This window comes from Microdochium trichocladiopsis (genome assembly GCF_020744255.1).
Source record: "Microdochium trichocladiopsis strain MPI-CAGE-CH-0230 chromosome Unknown B0I36scaffold_4, whole genome shotgun sequence".
NCBI classification, from domain to species: domain Eukaryota; kingdom Fungi; phylum Ascomycota; class Sordariomycetes; order Xylariales; family Microdochiaceae; genus Microdochium; species Microdochium trichocladiopsis.
In genome coordinates this window covers 3,375,524-3,397,307 of record NW_025763547.1, presented here as the reverse complement: position 1 = coordinate 3,397,307, position 21,784 = coordinate 3,375,524, and the positions used below count along the sequence as shown (strand labels likewise).

Below are 21,784 nucleotides of genomic sequence, written 5' to 3'. Positions count from 1 at the left end.
GATGGCTGCGAAGATGGCACAGGAGCATGGGCGGCGCTCTATGTTTTAAACGGGGGACACAATCTTGGCCGGAACAATTTCTAAGCCGTGCACGGACTTGACTTGACTGCAAGAAGAACAGATCGGGTGGCTTTAAGATGTGACCGAGTTCCCCAAAACAGGAGGGTTGTCCTAAAAGGGCAGTATGTCTGACTTTGTACTTCGCTTATAATTTTGTCAGACAGGAATGCAATCAGCCTAATTCCTTGCAACTATATGTGCTCGTTGTGTGTTGTGTGACTCTATTCAAAGAGCGTTAGTGTCACATCGCCATGGAGCTTCGCTTTGAGATGGACCTCGACATCGAGGTTAATGTTCAGATTGACGCAGATCTGCGATGACGACGTCTTCTGCTTGGAGACTGCTGTCGTCGGAACTGATCTCGCTGATGGGGAAGTCGGGATGATGCCATTTTTGGAGATAATGATTGAGTTGTTCGAGTCGGCCGGCAGGGAGTGTGTCGTTGGCTGGGGCTGCTTCGAGCGGCCTTTGCCCGGTCGATTTGCGTCCAAGGCCTTGTCACTGCTCTTTCCTTTGCTCCTGCCAGGTTGAGTCTGTATCAATTGACTTTGCTGCGTGCCAGCGGCGGAAGCGTTGTTCTCAGCAAGAGTTGCACGGCGCCTAGGACTTCGCCGCGTCTTCCGACTCCGGCTGGATCCCTCAGGCACTTGCAAGTTCGAGCCCGCGATGTCCGCTAGCGGCCCGCGGGCTTGAGCCGCTCCAGCTGGCAGCACGAGAGGCTTTCGCGGTGTGTCATTGCCATCTTCGGGCATTTCGGCCACAATGATGGTGTTGTTCGCTACTGAGCCTCCCCTCGCTGTGGTCTGTTGCCGAACTGCGTCCTGGACGGCCTGCTCTGCTGCTTGCATGGTTCCGGATTTTGGTTTCGCAGCTTTTGCTGTTCTGGATGGACTTGCGGCCGCGGCTGGTGTGAGAAGCGACTTTGTCGGCTCGCCCTTGCCACCATCGCCACTGCCGCCCTTGCTTCGGGACTTGCCTCTGGACTGTCCACTTCTCGACCGATGCCGATTCCTCGCATTGGAAGCCTTCTTCTTCTCTTCGTCCTCCTCGTACGACTTTGGATGGGGCACAAGCACCGGAATCCGGCCGATTCCTTGAGTCCGCCCGCCCTTCTGTCCTCGGATTGGCTGCCTCCGCCCTGGCAAGCTCGGTACTTGAACACTGCCCGCGTTGTTGTCGTTGCTATTACTCGTCTGTGACGAGGACGAGTTCCGCCGACTGCGCGCCCCAGTGTTCTTGAGGAGGTGGAAGCTGTGCCAGTGTTTCGTCTTCGCTGGACGGTTCTTGGCCCATTTGCTTGGTGGTGTTGTTTGTTGTGGTTGTGATCTAGTTGTTCTTTGCTCTGTTGCTGTGGTTGGCTGTTTTTGGCCGCCTGCCGCAGCTAGCTCGTCATCTTCCTCCTGCTGTTCATGACCAGCATGATCACTCCTGTCCCTCTCCTTGTCGCCATCGACATTGCCGCCCTTGCCCTGATCTTCCCCATCAACGCCGCCGCCATCACTGCTTCCCTGCAGCACTGGTTCGGCAACATCTCCCAGTGTCTCCACGCCCTCGATCTGCCCTGCAGCAGCAAGTGTCGAGAACGGCGGCTTGGTAACGGCCGAGTTCTCGCGCGACCGGTTCACGCTGATGAACGATGTCTGGTTGACCGGCAGATCGCTCGCGAATGCTGTCGGGCTCCAGATGAACTGGTCCTGCCACTTGTCTCGTATCGCGCTGTATTGGGACGGGGGAAGCCAGACGAGGGTGTTGCTGCCGGCTGTCGGGTCGGTTGGGTTGGGAACTGTCGCAGTGGTGGTGGTCTGGACTGCTTGTGCTGGGGACGAGCTCTGTGGCGGCTCTGTTGACAGTGATGATTGTGCTTCGAGGGAGGGGTCTGGGATCGCTGGGAACTCTTCTTTCGGGGACGTGACCTGCTCTCTCGCATTATCGACCCTGTCATCTATTGGTGTTGGGTCCCGTGTGTCGGCCATCGCGTATGCTGTGTCTCTCGAGCCTCAAGCCCACGATCTTGTTCATAGGCATGAGGCGTCGGGCGTTGGTCTTGGGGGGAATAGAATGACTGATGTGGTAAGTCAAGATCTCGCCAGAACTGCGTCTACTAACCAAGCTGGCATTCTTCTGTTGGCCTTGATGTTGAATTAAAGGGCCTTGTGCCTCCCTGCATGGTCAATTCCCCCCAGTCCCGAGCGGGGACGTGGTTTTTTTAAAGCTGCAGCGATTCCAGGAACGACGTCACTCTTCGCTGCTCTGTGTAACAGACCAAAGCCCCGGCAGTTATGCCACTAAAGCTGGGGACCAGGGCGGGCTTGTGCAGCAAACCCGACAGGGGTCTCAACCTTGATTTCCAGCTGGCGATCAGGGTCGTATCCGCCGTAGGCAGTGGAGCGACGTGCCATTCGTCGTGGGGGTATATCATGCAACATAAGGGCCCTGCTTACGTGCCCTCGCGTGCACAGACATTATAACCTGCTTTCGCCAGCTTCGCGTGGAGTTCAAGGTTCGAGATTTTGCCTCAGGCTTCGTGTTGTGGTCTTTCAAACTTGGAGTATTGGCGGGGTTTGTAGGGTATCGTGGCCGTTATGGACGCGTGGACATTCAAGAACGAATGGAACTGGAATTCATACTGACTCGAGCTGCGTCTTGGATACACATATTGGGCTTTCTTTTGCCATTCAGGCACCATTTCGACCACCAGAGATGTGCCGGATGGCTGAGTCTCGGGTATTATGTTGTGCACGCGCCAGAAGCTATTTTAACCTCGCTCACAGGATCGATTGTTCCTCTACAAGGTTCTTCCAGGCGTCTGTACTCAAGTGGTGTGAGAATCTCGACAGACTGTGAGAGACACAAATTCCATGCATTAAGACGAACCATGGACGCGTTCGAGTGGCTCAGCATTAGCAGTCGGGGAAAACTGGCTCCCTCCAGGGTGACCAGCACCTCTGCGTTAGGTACGATGCTGTCCAGAAAGGTGTCGAAGTGGACGCTGCCCTCGCCATGAAACCCGTGGGCAGCATGCTGGATATTGCTGAGGTTCTCGCGATGTCTACTTGGAGGTATCTTGTTCAGCCTCACCGTCTGGAAGTATACTATCCTACCATCATCTGCGACAGAATTTGAATGTTTCCATGGAGTAGATAGTCTCGAGTCAGCCGTAGCAAGGTGTCTGGGCAGGCGAAATTCTCCAGACAAGAAGATGTGCTATTTGTCATCGATTGCGACCTTCTCCACGGGAAAGCTATCCTAGTAGCTGTGCAGCTCCTGGAAATAGGCGTGTGATCCACCGCGCATGGCACTACTTCTTGACTACAATATTTTCTTGAAAAACGTGTCTTAGATGCTTGTTATCCTTGCTTGCGTCGGGTATCATCGAGATCGCAGCACCTCGGTGGTCCACGGGAATGTTGCACTGCTCTTCATAAGGAAAGATATTTCTAATGACATTAACCTCCACTTCCATCGTCGAAGCCATGATCGTAGTGACTATTCTTGAGAAGATCTCCCCGGTGGTCGGCACTCTGATCTTCGCTCTGCGAAATGGGGTGGCCAAGTATTATCGCACATTCGTGCCTCCAGTCCTCGCTGACTTCATCATTTCTCCAGTCATTTCTCCAGTAATGTTGCCATGAAAAATAGCTCACCTATGACCGTGAAGGCTGGAGTATCACACAAAAAGCTGATTACGTACCTCCAGGGCCGGTCTTCAGGTTGGCTCCGCGATGCTTCTCGTTCTAGCGTTGTCTGCTGTTGTGGTGATTTGTTCAGAATATGTAATCAGACCACCCATTGGTCAACATCGCGTTAACCTGGTGAGAAGTCTTAGGATAACAAGAATGATTCAATCGAGCATGTTCTCGAGCGTTGACATGGCATGTTGATAGCATGACGCGTACTCGGCAACTTCCGATCGGCGACTACCGAGTTTCTGCTACCCTAGTCATTGGCGCTGAGTGACGAGAGCACCACACTATCTGCAGTAAGTGGCACCCACTGGCTGTGGGCCATCACGGGTCCAGGACTAGCTGTGGCCGTTGGCGCAGTTAGCCCTCGACCACTCAAAGCTCGACGGCGTGGAGCGACTAGCGGGCCCTCTATTCAAGAGTACAAATCGAGTAGGTGGGTAATCGCCTGATCGATAATCGGGATTGTTCTAAGGGTTGTGTTGGTGCAAGAGAGGCCAACTCCCCTGCGATTGCCTGGAAGCTGCCCCGAGTCAACAGGTGGTCCAGAACACAAAGCGACTACGTCATGAGCTGATTTGGCAATGAACTACGACAGCGTTTGGGGGTAATCTCTGCTGTTGAAGGGACGTGCACGTACGTTTTGTGGCATCAGTAACACCTGGCTTGACTCGGACATTGCATGTCCAGCTCAACTCTCAGGGACTCCAGGCTGTCATGCCCTGCGACAAGCACACCCGCGCTGCTTGAAAGGTGGTTGCATTTGTGGCATCTACACCGCTACGATTTGTCGCAGCTGCGCAGTCCGAAATTGTCTGTGGTCCAATAGAAGATTTCCAGTTCCTCGAAATATTGGCGAGAATTATCGCCAGTCCCGTCCATGGTGGCCCCATCGCGGGTGCGAGTCATGGATGCGAGACACTCTGAGTGTGGTGCCGTCCTCGTTAGGACATCATGGCTGGAGGGCTCTGATTGTTCCTTCAACGGTTCCTTGCGGCCCGTTGAAGGTGGGAAGTGGCGCAGACCGTGCTCCCGCTCTGCTTTGATTTGATCCCCTACCGGAAGTGGGTAGACTGAATGTGCAATCCCATAGCAGTCAATGTGGCTTGGGCAGCGGGACACCTGGGAGCGAGATACAAGCAAATTCAGTGGATGAGCGGGAGTATCGAGACACTGGTCGGCACGACATGCCAATTTGAATACATGAACAATCACGAATCTCTACTTGCGAACTCATTATACCATTCCGCAGACACGCATAAGCATGGGGTGGTCCAAGACAGGTCTCAGACACTTTAATCTCAAGCGATGGACCCCAGGCGGGAAGTTGGAACAACAGGAACGGGATAGGGGGCACATTACTTTTTCCTCCGCGCGTAGTCTGATGAATACTTGCGACCCTGAGGAAGCCGGAATGCATGTGGCAGGTATGCTGCGTGGCATGCAACCGACTGGTGGTCAAAGCCAGCGGCAATCTGGCTCGCACTCATCCCTGGATGCTTCCCGCACCCCCCTTACCTCGCCAAGCAAAAGTGACAATGCACCCACGTACATACACGCACATGAAGCGAGACCTTGTCCTCGGCAAACGATGAATCCTAACCCAGGCTGCGTCGACCCTGCGGGCCAATCACAGTGCATTCTGGCTGCGAATGCCCTGGCACAAGAACGGCCCGGCTGCCGGAAAGGGTCATGGTCTATGTGCGGGAGAACGTTTGGCCATCGGGTACAAGACGCTTGTAAGCATTGGTTCAACTCAAAAGTGGTGGCCGGCCGTTGAAGATCCTGAAGAAGGAGGTGGGTATCTCTCCAGCTTTGACGAATGCGAAGCTAGCACCACGGATGGCCTTGTCGTCCAGAAGGGAAATGGAGCAGCATGGGCATTCCAGGCTTCTCTTGTGAAAAGGCCACCCTTTGAGCCGGGCTTTGGAGAGAAACTTTGGGCTTTGGCAATTCAGGCCAGTGAACTAGACCAAAGCAGGTCTGGGGTAGAAGCCGGTGCCTTTTCTAGGGCGGTGGGATCTCCGGCACGGGCGCTCGATTCCATCTAATAAGGTTTACGCTATGGGATCCGTCGGCCCAACCACTGGGTCTTTTCGTTGCTCCCAGATCGCATTTTCCTTCGATCGTGACGCCCATGTTCACGCATGCTGCAGGTCGTGACTCGAGCCGCATAAGCTCGTCCTGGGCATGGAGCACATTAACACTTTCCCTTAGCCAGCACTTCCGCTGCCGGTAAGCCGAAAGGCTTGCCGCTGGGGCAACGTGCTAGGCACACCCTTGTCTCACTCACCACCGACCCAGTCCAAAGGAAGCCAGGATTGAGGGGCTTCTTCCATCTGCAACCTACAACATCAGCAGGCCCATGAAAGGCGTCTTGACATCGTTACCATCAACAATAGAACCCAAACACGGTTCTGACCTCAGACGCGACGCACGTTCATTCTCCTCGATAACATGTCAAGATTATAGGACTCGGAAGCCACCATGTCCTGTCTTTCACCACGGTCTACCGCACCGCTTGCCTCATGATCGCCGACCCCTCAATCCATACGCGGATCATCTCCAACGCGAAGCACGACATAGCAACCGCATCCGTGAGAGGTCCCAAAGAAAGCCGCAAAGCATGAGCGGTCTGCAAAACGACGTCCTCAATTCCGCGCCCCGGGCGACTTGGCTTGGGGCGCGCGACGCCGGATTTCCGGTCGTGTCGGAGTCTAGCGACAAATTCGCCCGCGGGCAGCTAGCAGGCGTCATTACGTGCACAACCGCAGTAACAATACTCGTCTTTCTGCGATTCCTCGTCAAATACACGTCTGGTACTAGGATGCTTCTCGACGATTGTGAGTCTCTGATTATGGAATATCGCTTATATCCTTCCCTTTGCTAACCCCAGCGGCTGCAGGGACTTGCATCGTAGCATGGGTAGGTCTTCCAATGACTTCGGATCTGCCGACCCGTCCCTTCTCTTCTTTCGACCCGTTAACAATGTGTGCAAATTAGATGTCCATCATCATCTACGCGATGACTGCCATCATGAGTAAGTTTTGAAGATGGCTTCCACGCCCAGCAAATCTGACCTCTGAGTTGCAGTGTTTCACTACGGCCTTGGCCATCACATGTCGGAGGTGTCAGAGGACAGTTATGTGGAGATACTCCGGGTTTGTTCCCCATGCTTTTCTGTTGGCAATGAAGCCGTTGCAACCGCTGACCGTGGTTTCCCACAGTGGCTGTATGCCAGCTCCATTGTCTACATCCCCGCCACGTACGTGACGAAGGTGACGCTTCTCCTTCTCGTCGCCCGCGTCTTTGCGGTGATGGAAAAGGTCGTGCGGGGCATATACATTTTCATCATCGCCCTATTCCTGGCGTACCTCCCAATCCAGCTCGTCAAGATGTTCATCTGCACGCCGATAGCCTCGTACTGGGATCCCAACATCGCCGGCACGTGCCTGGAGATGAGAAAGGTGTTTGTCAGCGACCTGTGCCTTGCCATCATCACCGATACCACGATCCTAATTCTCCCAATCCCCCTCACATGGTCGCTCAGCTTTTCATGGAAGAAGAAGATCAAGATTGGTGTGCTTCTCGGGGCTGGTGGCGCTGCGACCGCCGTGACGACATATCGGCTCTATCTCGTCATCCAGTATCTTGATTCCGTCGACTCTACATACGACTTTGCGTTCCTTGCTACTTTGACGTGAGTACCTGCACACACTCCCCTTCCACTCCTTGTTCACAGTCGCTCACCTCTCACCATCACCACAGTCTCCTGGAGATGGTCCTCGGCCTGTCGTGCGCCTGCCTACCAACACTCAATGTCCTCGTCGAGCGCGTCACCAGGCGAGCGAGCGGAGCCAACAGCGACCGACAGCCCCAGAACATGCCGAGAACGCGACGCTCACAACTACCGCCGGACAGGAGGGACGAGCCGAGCGAGCTCTCAAAGATGTGGACGACCATCACGGGCAAGACGATTGCCAGCTCAACCACCCGCGCGGGGGACCGATCGACCACCACGGCGACAACCACGATCCGGCCGTTTGGAAGCTTTATTACTAGCAAGCTCAGAGGGGGGACGGCGACGACGACGCACACAAATGTCCATGACGAGCTGCCAGTACATAACCATGGGATGCATCTCCTCACCACCCATGGGAACTTGGAGACGTGTTCTGCCAGCGAGCACACCATCAACACGCATTCGGACAGAATGCCCTGTGCAGCAGCAGCAACAGCAGCAACAGCGGCGATAACGCCCCAAACCGAGCCGGAATCCCCAGACTTTGACGTCGAAATGCAAATGTCGTCCGGCAAGCCCGTGCTGATCACGAGCAATGGCGGACAGGTCCCCACGGGGCCAGAGTGCCTGCGACTCGTGGACGCCGCGCAGGGGAGGAGAGAAGGCTGGCTCGCGCCCGCGGCAGAAATCTCGGCGGCCGAACGGGAGCTGGCAGCCGCAGCTGGACTCGGGGCCGGGGCGACGGCGAGGAGCGCCATGGCGTTCAACGCACAGTGGTGCCAGTCCTTGAGGGATACGACTGGCCACGATGGTGCTGGGCCGAAGAGAGATTGGATTTGGGATGGGACGTGGCGAGGGTGAAGAATCGGTGATAATGAGGGTGAATGTAATGGTATTCACAACCGATACTCGAAAATCTTTGACAGGCAAGCCAGTAATTCACGCATGACTTATTACATGTTGTCTTGACTATTAGATATGGAACCTGTGCTGCAGGTTATGCCTGGTCGTCGCACGATCGATCAAATCGTGTCAGATTACGTGTGACTCGTAGAGCATTCAAATTTCATATTTGCTTGCATAATGAGTAGGGGTTCTATAAACAATGAGTGCGGAAGGGGATTGTGTCTTGATGAAAGAAACCACGACTTGACGAAACAATTTGAAGATTGCCAACAATTAATCCTTCCCCTCCAACTCGGGATAGTCGTGCCAGGCATATTGCTTCGCTATGTCCTCTGGCTTGTCCTCTGGCATCCAACTGAATAACCACCTGCCCACGGGAACTAACCACCGGATCAAGATCTCCGTGAATCTGAGCCCAGTTTCCGTTTCCGGCATGAAGATTGATCGTACCCAGCCCGGCATGCCCTTCTGTACCGGGTCCGTCAGGACGCGGGTCTTCCTCTCGTACTCGGCCAGGGCATGCTCCAGATTCTCCCGCGTCGGCTGCTGCTTTGCGCCTGCACCGCTGCCCTTAAGAGGGATGCAGTGCCTCGCAAGCTCACCGGCAAGGGTATAGGCCGTGACAAAGGACACCGTCGTGCCCAGTCCTCTGTTCAGTGCCACACAGCACGCCGCATCCCCGACAACAGTCACCCGCCCGTTGCGGCCCGACCAGGCTCCAGGGGGAAGCACCACTCTCTGCAGCTCTTGAGCGTACAGGTCGTCTGCCTCCTTGCTGTGCAGCAAGGCGTGTGTAAACCGCTCGGCCTGCCAGCCAGCGTCAGCATAGTAAGCCGCCCAGGCCTTCTTCTTCTGCTCGAGGTCTCCGCTGCGGTTGGCGGCGTGCAGCTGCGCGCGGAGCCTGTCGTCCTCGCTATCTCCCTTTCCTCCGCTGGCGGCCTGCCCGACGTGTGCCATGAATAACACGCGCAGCACGTCGTCTCTGTCCCGGCGCGTCATCAAGTGTCGGCCCTTGGTCGACCTGCAGATTGTGAAGGCACGCGAGTCGTCCTTCTCCACGGGGATCGTAAAGAACGCGAGCTGAACCCCGGTCGCCTGGCGGACCTGCTTGTCCTGTTCCTCCCCGCCAGCGAGCATGAGCTTGCGCGTCCGCGAGCCCACGCCGTCCGCGCCAATCACGAGATCATACTCGTGCGTGGTGCCGTCGGACAATCCGACGCCAATGGGACCGTCGCCGCCCTCGATGAGGCTCTCGATCGTCCTGCCAAACACGTACTTGACATTGTCCAGGTCCTTGGTCGCCTGGTACAGCACGTCGACCAAGTCGCCGCGCATAATCTCAAACTCGGACGACAGGCTCTGCTTGCCCGAGCCGGTCTGCAGGGCGGGGATAAAAGCGAGCTCGGCGCCGGCGCGGTTGATGATCCTGGTGCCTTCCTCCTTGACGATGCGGGCACGCACGGCCTCCTCGAGGCCCAGCTTCTGCATGATGGGCACGCCCTGGTTGCGCAGGTCGATCTGCTGGCCCGTGCTGCGGAGGCTGGCGGCCCGCTCGATGATGGTGATGGCGCAGTCGCGGTGGCGGGCGAGGAGCAGGGCGACGGCGGGGCCGGCGATCCCTGCGCCGCTGATGAGGATTCTGAATGGCGCCATGCTGGACGGTAGGGAGGTGTGTTTCTGTTCAGATGTTTCAACTTATGAGAGTAGAGTAACTATTGTAGTTGAGGGAGCGGACAAATGGAGCGCGACTCTGGCCTAATTGAAGATGATCTCATTTGGTAATTAGAGATGATACGATATGGAGTGTTGAATGTGCAGAGCAGACTGCTTATGGAACCGAAGGCATCGTGGCTTCATAAATGCCACGCCCGTCGAGAGCCTGCGTGCGGTGGGTAGGCCCTATAATCTTCCCAGAAATTCGGGTGCCTGTCGAGTTCGGGCTAATCTGATTCCCGGGGCCAGGCATGTTGAGACAAGCTTTCTTGGGGCCCACCCACCCGGAGCGTAGTCATTCCCGGATCCTGGTGCCTGTGCCGTCATCGTGGATGATGGGTACCAAGATTGGGAGCCTAATTAGTTTGTAGATTCAGCTGGAGTCTGACCCATGCGTAAAATTAGACCTCGCGCTATCCGGTTACTCGCTCCCTCAATTTCCAGGCAGCTCTGGACAATGCAGACCTGGCGGAAGCCACATGCACAGCTGACCGCGCCCTGAATGCGTGGGTGTGCAGGGGACCTTGTTCGACCATCCGGCGATTGCGGAGATAGCCGCAACGGATCACTTTGGTCATGACGCATAGACCTCCGCGAGATCAATTTCCCTTTCAGTGCATAGCGTACAGCTCAACGTCAAGAAACTGACCATACTCATCCACGGCTATTTCAGCAGTACGGCAATTGAGCACAGCGAAGGACGGGACGACTACCAGGCTAGCCCTTCGTCAGATCGCCCTCATGGATGTATTGTGGTCGCTGAATGCGGCATGACATAGCAACAGGGGTCCCCTGATCGCTGTTCCAATGTTCTGTGCAATCACTTTCCTTGGCATGGTCTGGACAGCATACATGCTGGACGACTACGCTTTGCGATAGCCGATATTTGCGTGGGGGAGCTTGAATACAGCCAGCGGCAGATGCCGCTGCTGGCGGTAAGCATGGCGGCTCACATAGCTCTACAAGTGCCGAAAACCCATGTCCAACGCTCCCGTCGTCCATGGTATAGAAAATCCAAGGATCGCCTCGATAAGCATATGCAATGATCTCGCGCGGCTTCATGTCTATAAAGCACGAGTGCTTGATCAAAGGCTGGCACACCATAGAAGACACTACTGCCCGGCGAACCCTCTGGCGCCCCGATGCAGCAAGACCTGTTCTACATCGGTTTGCTGATAACGTACTTCGTCAAAACAGTAATTTACAGGCACAGCAGGCACTACAATGATGACTCCGCCCACGCCATCAAGCCACGGTGCTACTTTGAGCTCGGGGTAGGAGGCATAGCGGATAATGTGTTCCCGGCCTGGTTCTGTGTCTTCATGACCACAAAGAGATTATTATTCGCCGTCTCGAATGGAAGAGGAGAAGGAAAGAATAAAGTTGAGGAGAAAGTGAATTTGGCTCTGATGACTCAAATCAGGGCCACTGATTAGTGGAGGACGGAGGGTCCATCTACGGCCGGCGAGCGCGCAGTACAGTCTATTCACAACGAAGGGCAGTTGAGCTATTGGAGCAGCCGCTCCGGCGACAAACTGTTAGGATCGGGGAATGAAGCAGAAGATTGAAGCAGAGACCCGCACTGGGGGATCATCGCGGTGGACCAGTGAGGAGCAGTGTGCCGACAAGACAGTCCACGAGGCTAAACACAAACAAGAACGGGCCATGCGTCGAGTTTGATATTTCCAAAAGTGTTTGGACTATGAGGATTCGTAGCCATGGGTGATTACTACATAGGCCCCTGGGAACGATCCCATAGCGCCGTCGCATTCTGTTTTCATCTAGTCGCTAGAATCCTGCCCGCCCAAATCACGAGATTCATCTGCCTGTACATACGAGTAGTATCGATCTCGCTTGTCCTTGGCGAGACCAGAGGCCAGGAGCCAGTCCATCGTCTCCGGGCTGTCCATTCGGGGCAGCGAGCTGTCAAGCATTGGCGCCTCGAGGATGGCATCGATTTCTGCGTCGAACTTGTCCAGTACGCCAAGCGCTGCTGTGAGGGTCGGCCTGGGCGGAGGGAGTATGAGCTCGCGCTCGAGCTTGTAGCTGCCGGTGATGGATGCGAAGCGCCGGTCTCCGCGATAAATTGGTGCTCTGATGTTGACAAAGCCTAGGAGCTGGATGCTTGACTCGGTGGTGCTGTGGCGCTGCAGTATGTGGTTGGCAATAGGCATCGCGACCATGTGCCGTGGTTTGATGCTGTGCAGGGCCAAGCGGAGAAGAGCCGGAAACTGCATCCGCAGCACGGGCACGTGACGACCCCGAGTGTCGGCCTGTGAGAGCCTGAGTGGGAACGAGCACAAGGATGTGTGCCGGTTCAGTGCAAAGATGCAGCCGCCCAGGCGTGTGTAGAGAACCGTCAACTGTTGCTCGAGTCCGCTGTCGAGATCCATTATCGCCTGCAGTGCCTGGCCGCGCGTGTGCGGATCTTCTACGAACCAACCTGCTGCCAGCACCGAGGCCGAGGGCCAGTTGGTGCCGGGCCAGTGGGCGAGGTCGCGCCGAGCCGGATTGGCGCCGTTCTCCAACAGCCAGCTCACGATGCCCGAAGTTTGCTCGGTGCACAGTGCCAGCGAGGCCGTGAGCAGGTGGTCTACAAAGTCGGCCGTGCTCATACCTGTTGGTGTCCAGCTCTCGAGCCAGTGCCGTGGTGGTACAATCCCGTACGTGCAAGCCACGGCCAGCACGCAGGGGTTGCGCTCGTCCCTGCTCCAGTGGCCTTCTGCCGTCATCATCTGCGCCAGCTGCTCAAACACGGCCTCTCGCTGGTTTCCAGCCAGCCCTTCGGGAATCGCATCGCACCATTCCAACAAATCCATGTCCCATTCCCCATCCCATACTGGTGGACCCCAGAGCCCAGTCGGGGCAATCCTTCGACCAAGCATCTTCGACTGGGCGTGCTGCACGCTCAGGCAGACAGTCAAGTCTTGTGGCATCACTTCTTCCCACAGTCCTCGGCCTGCGTCCAGCATAAAGTCGTGCACGGTGCGATGGATAAAGGTGACGGAAGCGCGCCAGAACGTGGACTCTACGTCGAAATCCGTAGGCAAGGAGTCGAAATTGGAGGGTGGTTCCACGAGCCCTGCGCACCGAACACGCATCTGGTTACACACGCGCTTAACACGGCTCAATACTTCTCGTTGGGAGCTTCTGTGACTCCCGGCGTCTCCCTCGATCAAGCGGCGCCGCAAGTCTTCGTCGAAATAAAGCGTAATCGAGACAATTCGGTCCATGGCCAGCAAAAAATTGTCCGCTACGAAATGATCGTGCATCAACAACAGGGCGAAAACGGTCCCTGCAAAGTCGCGATAGCTCTTGCTCTCTCGCTCCAGCCGCCGGACCATTGCCCTGTAGATCGACTCCAGGTCCACCGGCAGCTCAGAAATCCGTTCCCAGAGCATCTCCCACGAGTCGCCATTGATGATGCCGGTCTTGAGACTTCGTATCACGAGCTGCAACCACAGAAACACGCCCTGTGCGTGGTAAACAATGTGGTGCAGGACGGCCTCGGTGTTGTGCCTCCAAGATGCAGAATTGGGTATCGACTCAAGAGCCTCTGCCAATTCCTGCCTGGCATAATGCTCCATGTCGTCCCAGGTGATATCCTGGAGTCGGAAATGAGGATAATGCTGGAGTGATCGCTCGAAGAAGAGCTCTGGCCGGCTCGATACACACAGCTTGACGTTGCCATGCGCCACAAGTGATTGTACCAAGCCCATCAACCGCTCGGGACTTCCATCGCCAGGATGAACTTCGTCCAGTCCATCTATGATGATGTGCACCAGGCCTTGCAGTACTTGTAGTGCGCCAGAAAGAGTGCTACGAAGCTCTGCCTCGCTCCAATCGGACACACTTACCTTCATTGAGAAAGGCCCTTTTTGGGCTTCTAGCGCGAGCCTAGCCAGTCCACTGCTCTGGTTGAAGAGTTGATGAAGCAAGGTGCAGAGAAGACCCTTCACTGACTTCTGGAGTTCGTCTCCAGCTGCCCATATAAACGCAGAGAGCATCGTATGGCTTGCGTCATTGCGGCCACTAGTAGTAGCATGGAGCTTCTCTGGCATTGAAGCGAGATAGTGCATAAGGGTGCTCTTTCCGGAACCTGGTTTGCCGCTTACCCAGAACAAGCGTTGGCCTGGGTCCTCCATCCAGAGCCGCAGCCTGCGGGCCGTCCGCATGCGATGATCTCGCCTGTTTTCGGTGGTATTCTCGGTTTGCAACTGGCTCGAAGTGTCCAAGGCCCACTGGAAAGTGCCTTGAGCAGCAACAATCGATGACATGTTGCGTCTTGCGTTCATGGAGGGGAAATAAAGACTGGCCAGGAACCCTTTGAGCTCGGAGCTCTGTTGGGTCTCTGCCTGCTGTCTGATGAGATTCTCCTTGATGTATAGAGTATCAATCTCGATGCCACCCAGTGCTTGTAAGGCGGCGTCTTGTTTGGCAATGATGTCGAGAACATTGGTATTGCCCCGTTGCAACTCCAACGCCAGCGTCTTCAACTCATTCCTGAAGGACGGGACTTCGATCTTGATGGTATCCCATTGTGCGTACACTTTCTGCCTGCACAGCTATAGTGTCAGTACTACACCTGTGCACACATTATACTCTCCAGCCTAGATTTTGGCTTACCACACCTCGATCAGTATTGTGCTTTGCAATGCATCCCGAGTCTTCTGAAGCCGCAGCTCCAGGGCTTTGATATCGTTTTGTTTCCGCGCATATGCCACCAAGTCTCGAAGCCTATTCTTCCTTCCGGTCGTGAACCTGAACAGCAATTTCTCCAGCTCCTCGGCGACTGCCACAACATCAGCTGCCCTGCTGCAAAGGGCGACATTAGCCGACGGCCCCTGCGTGGCGACAGATTGCGTGACCTCGTGCCCGAGCTGCTTTAGTGTGACCGCATAGCTCTGCACGCCTGAGTCTGGCTGGTGATCATCGCGGATTGCCTTGAGGACTTTCGAGATCTTCAAGCCTAGGCCGACCAGCTGGAGGACGTTGCACGCGAGTGAGAAAGCGGCCAGAGCCTCCATTATCGCGGCGTGGCGTGTCGAGACCTGCGAGGACCGATTTCGTCCAATGGAGACGGCGGTGGCCGTGCGAATCCAACACAACCCCGGCAGAGACCGGCTGATGACTTGTATGAACCTCTGGGAATGTTGATGGCGTGCGGACTGTTGATGCGGACATGGCTCGTGATTCACGCTGAGATACGAAAGAGAAGTTACGAACAAGATAAGAGAGAAGGTCAGATGCGGGGTTGGTGAGAGAGGCTGTGCGGCGGCTCAGCTGGCAAGGCAGACTGCACAAAAGCAAAGCGTTGGCAGGTACCTGCAATATGTCGTCTGATCAGGGCAGCAGGGATGTGTGCATGGCTGCCCAAACTAGGAGCAACACCCTGTTGCAATGTGCTGGACCGGGTGCGCTTTCCATGGGCCTTCAAGAGCTCAAACACAATCGTCTCACCTTGTATTTGTTCCGTTGAGAAGACAGGACGTAAGCAACGCTATACATTCTGGTGTCGGTCAATTGAGGTAAAAATGCCTATATCTTTCCACCGATAGCTAAGTCCTGCGATACACTCAATTATCTGATTGGTCAACTTGCTACGTCGTCTCCTTGGGGTTCAAATAAGGTTTTGAGGTGCAATCACGACTTTGATATTCGATTTGGCCGCTGAGACTAATGTGACACTCAAGTTCGCACGCAGGATATTCGAGCCTTACGTCCCTGCGTATGACGTTCTCAAAGCGACCCCTGTCTTCCCTCGACTCTCAAATTTCCCCCTTCTTCGGCTCTTCCTCCGCCTGCATCTGCATCGAAGTCTTGTACGTCTTGAACTTCCTCGATGGCACGCCCTTGGCAAACATCTCGTCGAGCTCCTGGTACGACCGCCCGGCGGTCTCGGGCTGGAAGTAGAACAAATACCCGATGAAGAAGAAGCAGATGCCACCGAAGATGAAGGCCATCTTTGCGCCCAAGTTCGCCTTGTCTGGGTTGAACATATAGGGGATGACAAACTGCCACATGACATTGAAGGCCGACTGGAGCGAATAGCCGATCGCCACGGTCTTCACACGCAGCCGGGACGTCGATGTTTCCGCGAGCAGGCTGAATGCTGTCGACCCAATGCTGACGTTGTACCACCAGGAATAGATCAGAATGAAAGCAACAGTGCCTTCTACCATGGGCTTCTCGGTTCTAGTGCCGAGGCCGCCGGTAATGAAGAGGAAGATTGTAAGGATGATGAGTCCGTAGAAGGTCATATTGCGGCGCCCGACCCGCTCGATCGCACTTGCCGCCATCAGGTTTCCCACGATGGAAAGCACCGGCTGAGCAATCTGAAGTCGATAGCTTGTCTGGGTGTCATAGCCAGCAAGTTGTAGGTAGTACGTGAAGTACCCAGCAACAAAGGTGATGCCGCTGAAGATCTGGATGATCAGCGGCATGATGCTGATCAAAGTGCGGCGCAGGTTGGAGCCTCGGAAGCACTCCATGTATGTGGTGCCCTCGGTTTCCGCACGAACCTCGTCGAGGGTCTTTTCGATCAGAGCCAGCTTCTTGATGCCTTCGTCACCAGTGTAGCCGAGTCTGCCTAGGGCCTTGATCGTTGCATCGCGGCGGTTCTTGCGGGCGAGCCACCAGGGTGATCTAACCTGTTAGCCTTGATTGCATGATCGTGTGTGCCGATGATTCTTTCATGTCTACAGACATCAGATCAAAGGGCGTTCTCGGTTACTTACTCAGGCATGAATGGCCAGAGGAGGGTAGCGACGCCGGCGAATCCGAACTGCGTCGCAAACACCGTTCGGTACGCCCAAGCATTGTCGGCGGTTCCGGTGTAGTTGATCACGATGAAAGCCAGTAATGGCCCTATGCCGTACGCAACACCAACCCCAACTGTAAAGACTCCCCTGAGCGCGAGAGGGGCAATCTGTTCATGATCCAAAAGTTGTCAGTCAAAGTCTAGACACTCAACGAAGTTGTCATTGATTTGCACGGCGGTTGATGCTGTTGACAACCGTGCACAGCCGTGAGGAACTGCTCACCTCTCCAATGTAGCCAATCATGATCGTGCCAATGATGCCAATCATGAAACCGTTGATGAATTTGCCTGCGAAGAACACCTCGTTCGTGGTGGCAACCATTTCGACGGCAACGGCGATGTAGGAGAACGCGAGGGCAATGGCAAGAACCCATTTGCGTCCAATCCGGTCAGAGAGCTCGGCTGACGCAAGGGAAGCGAAGGTGGCGCTGCACATTGCCAGCGTTTGGTCAGCTCAAGGTATTGAAAGCGGCGATTCGCTTCTACAAGCACAGAGAGAAACTTACGCAGCAACGGGTGCAGCGTTGAACAGGGACTGCCAATACGCTGGAAGGACATATTCACCCTCAAACTCATACCCAAAGTCCTTGCGGAATTGAGGGATGCCCACGATGGCGCCAGCAGCCTGGGCGTCGAAGCCGAGGAGGGTGACACACCAGCAGGCGTAGACACACCATGCCGATGCCCACGGGTAGGCCATGAGCGACGCCCATGCGCCGAGGACGTGCTCCTCCTGGTCGGCGCTCTGCGCGAGGATATTGTTTGGCACATCCTCGTGCTGCTGGGCCACAGGGCCGTCCTGTTTGTTGTCTGGCTCTGGGTGAGCAGCCATCGTCGTGATGAAGAGAATAACACAGCGGCCAACAAGGACGAATCTACCAAAACACGCAGAGACGAGCGTACCGGATCAGGGGCGCAGACTGAGGGAACAAGGTGGGTGGTCTGAGGATCTAAATAGTGATCGACCCCTATGCCATGCCGGGTCCTTAGCCGTGTAAGACCCCGGATTGAGGCACCAGCCATGCGGGGAGTAGCATGGCCTGGAAAACGCGCCCCATGGGGAAGTTTCAAGCCCCAGTAAGAACCTCCACACTTCGACACACGATCGTCAGTCGTGTTGGCGTGAGGCCCCTGAAGCGCCTGCGCTCGGGGCTAATGGTTCCAGCGGTGCGGGGAGGAGACTAGCGCGTTTTCCCACTGGGGAAACAGGTGGCTCAGCTTTCCTAGTAGGGAAGTGGAGCTGCCGTCGGCAGTTGCTCGTGGGACGAGGACACTGCATTAGGTACTCAACATTGGCGTGCTTCTTACCCTCAGATTGCACGTTCGGGGCTAGAGCGCCGGGTGAAGTTATTCCTACGGTGTTCCGCCACGAATGAACCTGCCAGCCACGGAAAAGAAATCTGTCAAGAGGTAGAAAAGGTCATTCAGAGGATGGCCATATTTCCGTGATTTCGAAACACACCTGTGCTCTGGCTCGTAATGAGGTACAGACCAGGTTCGACGCGTAATCTAGCACACAGTGGCTCAATGCTACAGCTAGGTTCAGGTTCAGCGTCTCTAGTAACCAGTCGGAGAATAAGAGAAAGTGGGGCTGTGAACAGTGCCGAGTGATCAGGATTAAGTACCCTGCCAAAGAAAACCTTAGCAGTCGCTATTTTAGGCGCCTGTGACCATGACTCACAGATCCCCACCCAGGCTCCACAACCCATCAAAATTGCGCAAGCGATGTTCTCCGTCTCTCCACTACTCCGAGAGGATTGGGCAGATGTGTGAGGACGCTTCTGTAAAGTGGGACTTCATTGCACCATATAGTCCGAGAACTAACCCCATTGAGGAGTTCTTTGGTGAAGTGAAGACACATATGAAATCATAACGTAAGCATCACCAAAGTTTCATTCAGAGAGATTTCGAGGGCTTTATGAGATCTTGTGTCAAGATAGTAGGTGGAAGACAAGGCAGTGCTGAGGGTCATTTCCGAAATGCTGGGATTTATGTAGAAAAATATCCTTAACCAGTTACTCAGTTCGTTACGGTACTGTACCATTTCACTATACTGTACTGTTCTATACAAGCTATCGTTTTGCGACAAAGGACCAGGGCTGACCTCATGAGTCGTAGCCGCTAATGCTTTGGGAATGTAGTTTCACTTTGTGATTTAGGTAGGGTGTTCTCAAAGTGGGAGACGCACCGTGATGAAATACACGAGACACGCTCAGAGATTCCGCATCAGGAAGGGGTGAAAAACAAAATGGACAGACTCTTCACGGACAGCTGAGTTTAGTCATACATGCAGATGAAGTAGGCCCGAAGTCTTCTAGCAAACATAGTTTCGCCTCTATGGAGGAGAAGCGGTCAGCTCGCTTCCCTGCGGCTCATTCCGCGATATGAATAGGTGGGTGCGGCAGGAAAGGAGGCCCGAAGCGCTTTGGCGGCCACTCTCCTGCAATACATCTGCAATTGAAGGTGTGGATGCCAGATCTCACAGTCTGCACCTTCTCCGCCTCACCATCTCCGTCCTCGATACCTTCGAAGAAGGAGGCGCGGAAGTCGCACGGCAGCGTGACCTCTGCAGCACAATTCGGCGGGACCGTGAGCTTCATCGAGAACTCTGTCCCGTTCTTCAACTTCCATTCGCACGCGACAGGATTGTAGGGCCCGTTAAACCGCACGTTGGCGCTCGTGATGTTGCCTCCTGGCACCGGCCGGACGCGTATGGTCCGCCAGCCCGGTGCGGCAGGGCTGATGCCGCCGACGGTCGAGTGCAGCCAGTCGGCGACGGCACCAAGAGCGTAGTGGTTGAAGCTCATCATGTGGCCCGGGTTGATAGAGCCGTCGGGCATCATGCTGTTCCAGCACTCCCAGATGGTCGTCGCACCCATAGTCACCGCGTACAGCCAGCTCGGGCAGCCCTTCTCGAGCAGCATGCGGTACGCGAGCTGTGGCTTGCCGGCGGCGGTAGGGGCCTTTGTGATGACGGGTGTGCCGGCGAAGCCTGTCGAGATGTGGTAATTAGCAGTCCGTACCAGCCGCTCGAGAGCGTGGACGGCGGTCGCGCGGTTGAATTTGATACGGGGATACAGCTCAAAGGTGATGCACAGGGCGATTGCTGTCTGCGTAGATGACATGAGGTGGCCATCCGCTGTCATATAGTGGCGCTGGAACAGCCCCAGGAGGCGGTCCGCATCGGCCTCGTGCTTGTCAGCCAGCTCTGTCTTGGCGAGTTGTCGGCAGATCTGGGAGAAGACTCTTGTCGTGTGCACGAGATAGGCATTGCACACGAGAAGGGGGTCTGTCCTGCCGTTGGCCGGGTCCTCGGCGGGCGCATTCGGGTCGAGCCAGTCGGCAAACTGCCACGAGTCCGGGCTCCAGAGTCCGTTCGGGCCCCTGTCGACGCCCTGCTCGATCCACGTCTGCATGCTGCGGAACTGCCGCTCGAGGATGACCTCGTCGCCGCTGGCACGATGCAGATCGCGAGGCATCAGCACTGCCACGTCAGCCCAAATGGCCTGGGGCATGTTGGGGAAGTTGTCGCCCAGGCCGAAGGGGACGGTTACGGGTGGGATACCCTTCTGCTCGTCGGCGAGCTACTCTGCAGCCAAGTCCTCGAGCCAGTTGCCTAAGATGCCCATCGTGTCGTACAGGAAGGCGGACGTGGGAGCAAAGACCTGCGCGTCTCCCGTCCAGCCCAGTCGTTCGTCGGGCTGAGGACAGTCCGTAGGTATGGACTGGAAGTTGCCGCGCATCGACCAGACCACGTAGCGGTGTAGCTGGTTGACACTTTGGTTGGAGCACTCAAAGAATCCTCGCCGTTTCATCTCGGTGTGCAGCACGAGCGCCTCGAAGTCGTCTGGCGATGGTGTCCCAGAGGACCAGCCGTCCACTTGCACATACCGGAAGCCGAAGAATGTAAATCGTGCTCGCCACGAGTCGATGTTCTTTCCCGAGCCGGTGATGAGACATCGTGCCTTGGCCAGCTTCAGCGGTCGGGTGCCCAGCTCGCCATGTTCCATGACTTCCGCGTGCCACAGCTCAACTTGCGCTCCGTCGGCGGACTTGATCCGAACCACGCCCACCAGGTTCTGGCCAAAGTCGAGGATGGTCTTGCCGCTGCTGCTCTCAAAGACGCTTACACAAGGCTTCACGTTCGTGACCCGCACAGGGGCCATGTCGGGCGAGAACAGTGTGGCTGTTGGACGTGGCAGAATCACAACGGCGCCGGCTATCGTTGTCCTTTTGCTGTCCTGCTTGGTCACCTTGCCCCAGCTCTCATCTTCCAATCTCGCATCGTAGACCTCGCCGTCATAGATCTCGCTGGTCTGGATCGGGCTGAGTCCGCACTTCCACGTCTCATCCGTACTCAAAGTCCATCTTTGTGATGAAGACGAACCAGTGACCTCGAGCTGTGCGGCCACGCCGATCTTGTCTCCCCAACGAAACCGCTTGCCGCCATTGAAGCCCAACCGGCCTGCATACCATCCCTCGGCAGCCTCGATGGCGAGTACGTTCGGACCAGACTTGTCCAGGAGTGCCGCCACGTCGTGCACCTGGTATGCCAGGCGGTGCTTGTAGCTCGTCCAGCCAGGGGCCATGTACTCGTCTCCGACCCGCTGCCCGTTGATGTAGACCTCGTAGAGGCCGAGAGCGGTGATGTACAGACGGCTGCGGCAGGTGTCTCCGGCGTAGTCATGGTCTTGAACTCCCACAATCTGCCGTCGCTGACCCACAATTGGATCCCAGGTGCCTCTCGTCTTCATCTTGAGATATCCCTATTCTACCTTCGAGTTCGCCTCCAACACGCGAGAATGTCGGAAATACCGATTTCTGGAGCGGCACCACACGTGTCGACGAGACACTGCGCTG

General features: G+C 55.8%; 6 protein-coding genes across 6 annotated transcripts; 1 reads left to right on the top strand and 5 right to left on the bottom strand.

Annotated features, from left to right (window-relative positions):
* Positions 1-19: 19 nt before the first annotated feature.
* On the bottom strand, positions 20-2,207 carry B0I36DRAFT_430828 (uncharacterized protein). The gene has a single exon (XM_046162556.1). The coding sequence runs from the start codon at positions 2,031-2,033 to the stop codon at positions 282-284; it is 1,752 nt and encodes a 583-aa protein (XP_046014489.1). The 5' UTR covers positions 2,034-2,207; the 3' UTR covers positions 20-281.
* A 4,162-nt stretch (positions 2,208-6,369) lies between these two features.
* B0I36DRAFT_362300 (uncharacterized protein) lies at positions 6,370-8,346 on the top strand (the record flags this gene model as incomplete). The annotated part of the gene is made up of 6 exons (XM_046158631.1): positions 6,370-6,586; positions 6,649-6,668; positions 6,747-6,783; positions 6,837-6,904; positions 6,971-7,443; positions 7,512-8,346. 6 exons carry the CDS (start codon positions 6,370-6,372, stop codon positions 8,344-8,346), a joined length of 1,650 nt encoding a protein of 549 aa, XP_046014488.1.
* Positions 8,347-8,447: 101 nt separating this feature from the next.
* Positions 8,448-10,276, bottom strand: B0I36DRAFT_321841 (uncharacterized protein). The gene has a single exon (XM_046153769.1). It carries the CDS (start codon positions 10,042-10,044, stop codon positions 8,665-8,667), a length of 1,380 nt encoding a protein of 459 aa, XP_046014487.1. The 5' UTR covers positions 10,045-10,276; the 3' UTR covers positions 8,448-8,664.
* A 1,489-nt stretch (positions 10,277-11,765) lies between these two features.
* Positions 11,766-15,131, bottom strand: B0I36DRAFT_430826 (uncharacterized protein; the record flags this gene model as incomplete). The annotated part of the gene is made up of 2 exons (XM_046162555.1): positions 11,766-14,661; positions 14,731-15,131. 2 exons carry the CDS (start codon positions 15,129-15,131, stop codon positions 11,886-11,888), a joined length of 3,177 nt encoding a protein of 1,058 aa, XP_046014486.1. The 3' UTR covers positions 11,766-11,885.
* A 612-nt stretch (positions 15,132-15,743) lies between these two features.
* B0I36DRAFT_287987 (alpha glucoside transporter) lies at positions 15,744-17,756 on the bottom strand (the record flags this gene model as incomplete). Its single annotated transcript, XM_046151631.1, has 4 exons — positions 15,744-16,749; positions 16,842-17,032; positions 17,148-17,352; positions 17,431-17,756. The coding sequence occupies 4 exons, from the start codon at positions 17,754-17,756 to the stop codon at positions 15,873-15,875; spliced, it is 1,599 nt and encodes a 532-aa protein (XP_046014485.1). The 3' UTR covers positions 15,744-15,872.
* Positions 17,757-19,296: 1,540 nt separating this feature from the next.
* B0I36DRAFT_348684 (bacterial alpha-L-rhamnosidase-domain-containing protein) lies at positions 19,297-21,678 on the bottom strand (the record flags this gene model as incomplete). Its single annotated transcript, XM_046156713.1, has 2 exons — positions 19,297-20,508; positions 20,590-21,678. The coding sequence occupies 2 exons, from the start codon at positions 21,676-21,678 to the stop codon at positions 19,297-19,299; spliced, it is 2,301 nt and encodes a 766-aa protein (XP_046014484.1).
* Between the last annotated feature and the right edge of the window lie 106 nt (positions 21,679-21,784).

What these genes read in the sequence shown, in the direction of transcription:
- B0I36DRAFT_321841 (XM_046153769.1), bottom strand. Translation starts at nt 10,044, where the DNA reads ATGGCGCCATTCAGAATCCTCATCAGCGGCGCAGGGATCGCCGGCCCC.
- B0I36DRAFT_430828 (XM_046162556.1), bottom strand. Translation starts at nt 2,033, where the DNA reads ATGGCCGACACACGGGACCCAACACCAATAGATGACAGGGTCGATAAT.